Source organism: Myotis myotis, unplaced genomic scaffold, assembly GCF_014108235.1.
Source record: "Myotis myotis isolate mMyoMyo1 unplaced genomic scaffold, mMyoMyo1.p scaffold_m19_p_12, whole genome shotgun sequence".
NCBI classification, from domain to species: domain Eukaryota; kingdom Metazoa; phylum Chordata; class Mammalia; order Chiroptera; family Vespertilionidae; genus Myotis; species Myotis myotis.
The window spans coordinates 70,911,378-70,919,481 of NW_023416316.1; the positions used below are offsets into that span (position 1 = coordinate 70,911,378).

An 8,104-nucleotide genomic window follows, 5' to 3' on the forward strand; every position below is an offset into this window, starting at 1 on the left:
ATGGGGGACAGGTGCCCCTGAGGCCCAGCCTTTCCCTCTCGGGTGAGGCCACAGTCCGGCCTTGGGAGCAGAAGTGGTGGGAGGGGTCCCTGGGGATTGGAGAGCTGTGTGCTCCCAGGAGCAGGAAGAGGTCCCTGTCAATCAGGAGGAGGGACTGAGGGTCCCCAGTGGATGCAGAGCGCCCAGGACCTCCCGCATCCTCCCTTCCTCTCAGGTCCCCACTCCAAGGAGCAGCGCAGACCCGAGTACAGACACAGCGGCCTCCAGAGCATTTTCAAACAAAATTATCTTTATTCATAACAGACCCACAATGCCCCAAAGGTGCTACTCCTACCCCCACCCAGGCCCACCCCTGCCCTAAGGGTCCTGCCCTCCCTCCTACCCCCACCACAGTCCCCCCCCTGCCCTAAGGGTCCTGCCCTCCCTCCTATCCCCACCCAGGCCCACCCCCACCCTAATGGTCCTGTCCTCCCTCCTACCCCCACCCAGGCCCACCCCCTCCCTAAGGGTCCTGCCCTCCCTCCTACCCCCACCCCAGGCCCACCCACACCATAAGGGTCCTGCCCTCCCTCCTACCCCCACCCAGGCCCACCCCTGCCCTAAGGGACCCGCCCTCCCTCCTGCCTCCCATCCTCCCATGTCAGTGGAACAGCAAGATCAGCCCTGCAATGAGAAGCAGCCCTTGGCTCCTCTGGGGGACAGCCAGGCCCCATGCAGTCTGGGCCCCTTGGGGCACTGGCAGTGGGGGGCACAACCCTCTGCTCCATCCTGGCTGCAGTGCCGCTTCCTCCCACTCCCTGGGTCAGACGGGTCACACTTCCTCTTGCGAGGCTGTGAGGAGGGCACCAGCCCCAGAGCCAGTGCTGGCCGCCCACAGACCCCGAGGTCGGCCCCTGGGCGGGGGGTCTTCTGAGACTTGGACGCGGCAGGTGCAGCTCGGCTGAGGCCTCGTCTCTGAAGGGGCTGGGACTGGGCCGCGCCCCGGGGCCCCCGACGTCCAGGGCAGGCCAGGCCCGAGGCGGGGACAGGACTCAGAGAGAGCGCGCAGGGCAGCAGGCGGCCGGGAGAGGCCCAGAGGAAGGCCAGGCTGCGGAGGTCCTCCTCCTCCTCACGGGGCCTGTCCGCTGGCCCGCGAGTCTCCCTGACAGGAGAGGCCTCTCTGGGGACGCAGGCCTCCCTGGGGCCCAGTGCGCAGTCAGCAGGCCCGTGGCCCTGGGGAGCAGCGGGGGGGCATCGAGCCCGGAGTGTTGGGTGCTCCTGACACCCCGCAGAGACAGCAAAGGCCTGGGGCCTGGGCCGGTAGGCGCCTGCTGGGCCGCGCCTTTGCTGGTCCTTGAAGTCGGTCTCTGGTGGGCAGGCTTTGTCACTGACCCCCAGCTGGGGGCCACGGTCACGCCTCTGGGCATCTTGGCTGGTCGCAGACTCAGAAGGACTTGAGCCCCACAGGGGAGCACCGTGACTCGGGGGTGCCTGCACGTCCCCCTCCTTGGAGGCCAGGAGTCGCTTCTCTACCAGCTGGGAGGAAGAAGGGACAGTGACTGACGCTGCACACACGTGTGTGTGTGTGTGTGTGTGTGTGTGTGTGTGTGTGTGTGTGTGTAGGAGGAGCGTGGGTGATGGGACAATGGCACAGGGGGGAGGAGGGGGAGGTGACACCGTGACTGGAATCCACCACAGTCATGTGTCTCTCCTCTGTCCCCTGTGCCATATTCTCAGCTTCCTGGCCCCTCCCTTTCTGGGTTCCCACCCCGTCCTCTCTGTAGCCCTCTCCTTCTTGTCATCCTGCCCTGCTCCCACCCAGGACTGGCCCCTTGGCATGCGGTGCCTGCAGGCAGGGGTGGTGTGGACACAGGCATGTGTGTCCTGGTCCTGGGCTGCTCCCTGCCCTGGTTTACCTGTGTGCACCCTCCCTTGGCTCTCTGAGGGCCCCCCACCACCGATCTACCTGGATCCCTCCCTCCCTGACTCACTAGGGTCTGTCCCTCCTCTAACTCCCCTGGGGTCCCTGGGTCCGATGGCTCACTTGGGGTCCCCCTCCCATCTCCCTAATGTCCACCCTCCCCTGGCTCACCTGGGCAGCAGTGAGCCCTTCCTCCTGCTCCAACTCCTCAGCTAGGGCCAAGGGATCCTGCTGTGCGTCTGGGGACATTATTTGTTCCATGAATTGGGGGTGAATGACCGCCTCCACCTGGGACAGAAGGAAGCGGCTGTGAGCCCCTTGGCAGGGAGCAGACTGGGAGTCAGCGGGGCCTGGAGCACAAGTGGGAAAGCCAAGACCCACCTGTCCTCCTGCTCAGGGGGGTGTTTTACTCCATCATGGTCATCAGGTGCACACACACACAGAAACACATACATGCACATACACACACACGGGTACACACACATGAACAAAGCACACACACCACACCCACACAAAGCGCACACATGCACACAGACACACATACTCTCTCACCCATCCAGCTCAGGAACAAAGAGCAGAGCCCAATCCCATCAGCCTGGGAGAACCCGGGTCTGGGTGCCGCAGCGCCTCCCTCTGGGACCGTATAGACCCGGAGCTGCCAGCCAGCCCACCTGGGTGACAAAGTCTTCCTGGGAGCACAGCTGGTCCAGGTAGCTCAGGAGACCCTCGTCCTGCAGCCACTCCTTTTCTTCATCTTCCCGTCCTCCACCTGGCGCCCCCATGGGCAGCTCATCCATGATGTCCATGTCCTCTTGCTCGGCCTCAGGGGGGGTCCCATTGCGGGACTCAGTCTCCCAGGGCGGCTGGGGTGTGTGGGCGCACTGGGCGCTGGGTACAGCCTTCCTGGTAGTGCGCGCTGGGCAGAGAGGGAAGAGGAGGGAGCGTGAGGGGATAAAGCTCCCACCTCCAGGGCATGCGCTGCTGAGGGCAGTGTTTGGGGCATTAATATGGGTGTGGCTGGGTCGGGCCACCTGAAGCCTGTGACTATGTGAGGGGAGAGGCCAGAGGGGAGCACCCAAGAGAATCATGTGTGAGGACGTGTGGAGCCACCGAATCAACAAGGGGCCCTGCAGCCAGCCTGCTTCTCAGCAGACTTCATGTGGGGCCTTTGACAGGGAGCGGGGAGAGGGGATGAGAAAGTGGACCAGGTCCAGACCAAATGGGGACAAAGGCTCAGAGACCCTGCTCTCAGGGCTGTTTCCCTTGAAAGAACAAAGCCCCCCTGAAGGAGAAGGGCCCATGTGGGTGGGGACAGTGGCCTGCCCTAGGCCCTGTTGCCTTTGGCCATGGGCTCCCGTGGGAATGTGCTGGCCTACCTGGCTGCCTGCCCACCACTGGGGCTGGGGGCCCCCGAGAATCAGGTCTCGGTGGGGCAGCAGGAGGCTGGGTGTGCGCCCCCTTCTTCAACTGCAACTTCTCAAACTGCATCTGCTCCTCCACCTCAAACTCCATGAACCTGGGGGTGAGGGGGGCACAGCTGTGCTGAGAAGGAGGCCGCCGGGAGCCAAAAAAGGCAGCAGTGGGTGGAGGGATGGGAGAGCCAGTGTCTTGGGCCTGTCAAGGCCTGGACACTAGGGAGGCAGGAGGCTGGCTGAGCACATTCCTGCACAGCCCCTCTGGCTGGAGTCTGCCCACGGGGCTGGGAACCTTCTCCCCAGCCTGTCCTGAGCCTTCATGTCCAGCCCAGGACAGGTCAGCGTCAGAGGAGGGGGGAGCTCCCGGGAGGTGGGACAGAAGCACCCACACTCTGAAGCTGAGGGAGAGGCTTCCCCAGGAGAGAAGGGCCTCTGGGCTGCGGGGACCCCGTGCTGAGTGACACCCTCCCACCACCCTCCTCTCTGATGAGACCTCACAGCTGGACCCTGCCCCGCAGTCAGGCTCCCCACCCCCACCCCCAGCTGTGGGGACCAAGGACCCTGACTCACTTTTCTGCCATCTCAGAATAGACCCTCCGGTCAAAGTTGCTCTTGCGCTGCCATTTCTGCATGGCCTGCCCTATTCCCTCCTCCAGCGTCATGGTGGGCCTCAGGCGGGACAGGGACCGGAGCGCTGGCCTGTAATGGCTCAGGGTCAGTCATGGCTGCAGCCTGGCCTCCACCCGCCTGCCCACCCCAGCTCAGTGGTGCCAGGTTCCCAACCCCACCCGGCAGGACTGAAAGCTCCAGGCACAGCCCCTGCCCTGCCCAATGCACTCACATGAGGAAGCAGCAAAGAGCTCCCACATCAGGACTCTGGGGAAGGTGCCCCTGGGCCAGGGCCTTGAAGCACTGCCAACGACGGAAGTCCTCATACACACTCTTGGGGTTACAGGCGTCATCCAGCGAGGCCTTGGACTGGGAGGCGGCCAGGCCACCCTCCCTGGAAGCCCCATGTGGCTGTGGTCCAGGGTCCACTCGGGGGATGATGGGGGCCAGCTGGGCAGCTGGTGGTGGAGCTTGAGGAGGAAGGCCGGGACACCAACCTCCATTGCCGGCCTGGGTGCCCCCAAATGCGGAGGAGGACATAATCGTCTCCACCGCAGTGGCTTCCAAGAAGAGGGGTGCAGGACACACAGCACCCCCATAGATGGCACCTGGAGCACTCCCGTTGAGGGGGGCCTGAGTCAGGACAATGGTCTGAGTCTGGGAGGGCTGTGGTCGTCCCCCTTCTGACCTGACCTGGTCCATGATGTTACAAGCCTCAGGCCCAACGGGGCCTTGACCAGCATCTCCGGCCACCACAGGTGTCCTGGGCAAAGCGGGCAGCACCAGGGGGCGGCCAGGAGGGAATGACAGGATCCTGAGGGGCGGCAAGTGCTGCTCCCAGGGTGGCCGGTGGGTGGGGCCAGTAGTGGGCTGGGGAAAGTGCCGTGCCATAAAAGAAGTCATGGAGGCACTGGGCTTCAGGGTCACATCCGCTCCCAGCACTGCAGATGCTGTTGAGACAAAGGAAAGGGTGAAGGGAGGAGGAGAACCAGCAAACAGCACTGAGGCGCTCTGGGCCCCCTGTAGCCACTGGGAATCAGAGCAGTGAGTCTCCCAGGGCAGGGCCATTGGGATGGACAAACTGCGGCTGTGGCACATGTCCTCAGGTCATTGTCACACTGTGACTTCCAGTTGGGAATTACTCCACTGGAGAGCTTGCTCCCCATCGCCAAGGCTCCCTGAGCACGGTCTGCGAGAAGAAACGGCCCCAGCCAGTGCTGACCCTGAGAGCCGCCCTAAGGATTCCCTGGTACCGACCCTGCCAGCCTCATGCCTGGCCCTGGCAGCTGTCTGCTTTGGGGGCAACGACCCCAGGCAGACCCACTCCGGTAGTAACCTTCTCCAAGGTAAGCTCTAGGCACCCAAAGGGCCTCTGAGAACAGGCCGTGTCTAAAATATTAGGGCCCCATCTGCTCCTCAGTCTTCCTTTTACTCAATATAAATCACCCCTTTTCTGTCCTGGGCTTGCACAACAACACAGAAACCCTTGAGTAATGTCTCCCCACAAGAAGGCACAGGGACCCTGATCTGACCCTTGAACGCACTGACCAGCATGCACATGTGTGTCAGAACCAACAGTGAACACCCAACATGGGCCAGGTCCTGCCACTCGGCCCCAGCGCTCAGACTAATGGCTCCTCAGGAGCTTGTCATTTCACAGCCAGCATTGGCTACAGAGGGTTACAGAAAGGCCAAGGAATGCGGCAAAGTGGGGCTGTTGGTAGGGGTTTCCAGAAACTTCCATAGCTGCTGTCCTGTTAGATGGGTCATGGGACTGCAGACTGTGTGAGGTCCTTCCCCTTCCAGCTCCCAACAGTGGAAAGTGAATGCCCAGTAGAAAGCAGGTGTGAGCCGGTGACTGTGGGACACAGTTGTCTGAACACGTCCCCGCTCAGAGGAACTCAAGCAGACCTAGTCCAGGAGAGCACGCTGCACACCACGTGCCCCTAATTCCTCAGGACAGGCGGCCTCGGACGTTTACTACTGACACAGACTGTGGTCTTCCTGCCCCTGTTCACTCCCCTTCCCCCTTTATAAAGGAATCTGCCTTCACAGATGTTCCACGGACACCACCCAGGCTCCACATCTGTTTTCTGTCCCTGAAGCAGGGACATGGACTCTGAGCAAACCCCTCATCTCAAAGGTAAAGGGCAGGGCAGAGGGTGCACCATGAGATACAGGACAAGAGAAAGTAGGTCTGAATTCCTGGGTGGCCACAGGGTGAATGATTCGGGACAGCTCAGGGAGGCGGGCCGCCATGCCCCTGTGGAATCCAAGCCAACAAGCAGCTCCCTGGGCTGAGGAGGAGTGAGCTCTGGGGCCAGAAGGAGGGGAGAAGCTCTGCGCTCCAGCAGTTGGAGGACCTTCCAGCCCAGCCCTCAGGAAGGACATTTCATTGTGGACTTGGCCACAGACAGCCCCACTGGACAGCTTTCTGGCTAAGACCCTCCCACAGCCCCCATTAGCTCTAGTGAACTCAGGTCAAGTCCCTTAGAAAGATACTGTGGGGCAAGCTCCAGCTGCCCGAAGAACAGCACACAGGACTAGGCTTTCCCGTGACCCTCCCTGTGCGACCCCCACGACATCGCCCACTCCTCCCCACACACGTGGCAGTGGCTTGTCTCCCCTCTGGGAAGAACCCATGTGCCTGCTGCCGTCCTTTCTCCACACCCAGGCATTTCCCTGAGCCACCCTGACCCACCTCTAGGAGCCCTCCTGCCAGTGCCCTCACAGGTTCCCATGGGTCCCAGTCTCCCTGGGTGACAGGTCCTTGGAGGTCCAGTGCTCGCTCCCTCCCCTACTTCAGTCAAACCGTGTTTCCCCAGTGTCACAGTTTAACCCCAAGTTTTGAGGGACATCTCAGTGTTTAAAACATCCCCCTCCAATCTATAGTCTTACCTCCTACTGAAGCCATCCCCGCAGGCTCATTCACTGACCACTGCTGCCTAGTAGCCTCCACAATGAGAAAAGTCAAGTGGAGAATCCAGAGAGTGAGCTGCTCCAACAGCTGCTCAGCATCCAGTGGAGGGAAGGTTTGGATTTGAACTGTAGAATGTAGGGCTCCAGACCTTCTGCAGCGGGGGAGGGGCCGAGGACCAATGGGCTGGGGTGGGGGTGGGGGGGCATTCCATGGAGGGCTCTGATAGGTAGGCGAGAACCAGCAGTTCCTTTCAAATTTAAACTCACAAATTTAAAGACACACTAGCAGTAATGACCTTCTCTAAGTTCTAGGCACCCAAAGTCACCTGATGGGCCCTTTATTTCAGTTCTTGATCCATCACCCTAGTTCTGGGTCCCTTAACCTGCTTCCTATTTGGTCTTGGTTGACTTCAACACAGACTACACTTTCTGAACAAAATCCAGAGCATGCAGCCTGAAGAAATAATGGCAAACTATGGCCACATGGAACCCCGTGTTTGAAATTAGGACTGACCCAGCAGAGGCAGCATGCTCGGAGGCTGTGTGCACATCATTCCTTAGGAAGCAGACCCATGGCCCCAAGTGCCGCCCAGTGCTGGGAGCCCTGCAGATGCAGCCGCCCAGCCTTACAAACCATCCCCTTTGCTCCAGTCCATCAGGGCAAGGCCCTGTAGCCTGCAGGGTAAGACCAGACATCACCACTTTTTGTTTCTCAGAGTTTTATGTTGTTCAATGTCTAATTTTTTACTCTTTGAGTGATTTTAATGTACTGTTTTTAAAGCAAGTAATGCCTTTGCATAGTTCACAATTGTGCAAAATGGAAAATGTAGTGAGGAGTCTTTCTCCTGCCTCCTTCTCCTCTTGCAAATGACCGGAGAGATGATGCTATAATTTCAGTTTCTTTGGAAAGTATGACAAACTCAAGTCAGTAAGTTGATTCTGCTACTATATATACGTTCTATTGCCAACTGCAATTCTGCAATATAATACAAAAAAGGAGGGCTGGCAGGGTGACTTTGTTCCCATGCTACCTGCCATGTCAACGGAAACTGGCCCAGACAGTCATGTCTTCATCAATGTTAAAACAACAGTCTTGCAACGGAAACATCTGTTAAAAAAAACATTTATTGAAAACCCCCACGTACTGAATAAATACAGGAGGAACGGTGTCAGTGGCAAGCGTCTCTTAGAGTGTGTCCAGGTCTAAAGTTCTTGGCCAGAATTGTGCAATGCAGTGCCCAGACTTCTGGGAGGAAGGACC

At 59.8% G+C, this 8,104-nt stretch overlaps 2 protein-coding genes across 2 annotated transcripts in view; both read right to left on the reverse strand.

Moving 5' to 3' along the window:
* Positions 1 to 657: 657 nt before the first annotated feature.
* On the reverse strand, positions 658 to 4,992 carry LOC118666858 (NUT family member 2G-like). The gene is made up of 6 exons (XM_036329144.1): positions 4,157 to 4,992; positions 3,886 to 4,014; positions 3,277 to 3,416; positions 2,572 to 2,816; positions 2,072 to 2,188; positions 658 to 1,515 (listed from the first exon to the last, which is right to left on the reverse strand). Exons 1-6 carry the CDS (start codon positions 4,990 to 4,992, stop codon positions 658 to 660), a joined length of 2,325 nt encoding a protein of 774 aa, XP_036185037.1.
* Positions 4,993 to 7,469: 2,477 nt separating this feature from the next.
* LOC118666859 (NUT family member 2G-like) overlaps positions 7,470 to 8,104 on the reverse strand; it is a 4,655-nt gene continuing 4,020 nt past the window's right edge. Inside the window, exon 7 of the mRNA XM_036329145.1 lies at positions 7,470 to 7,518. Coding sequence (XP_036185038.1) covers positions 7,470 to 7,518 — 49 coding nt within the window. The remainder of the gene's footprint in view (positions 7,519 to 8,104) is intronic.

Excerpts from the sequence above, each read along its gene's own strand:
- LOC118666858 (XM_036329144.1), bottom strand. The coding sequence starts at position 4,992 with ATGGCCCTGCCCTGGGAGACTCACTGCTCTGATTCCCAGTGGCTACAG. Across the intron at positions 3,417-3,885 it reads TATTCTGAGATGGCAGAAAA|GTTCATGGAGTTTGAGGTGG; the intron begins GTGAGTCAGGGT and ends CCTCACCCCCAG. Across the intron at positions 2,817-3,276 it reads AGTGGTGGGCAGGCAGCCAG|CGCGCACTACCAGGAAGGCT; the intron begins GTAGGCCAGCAC and ends CTCTCTGCCCAG.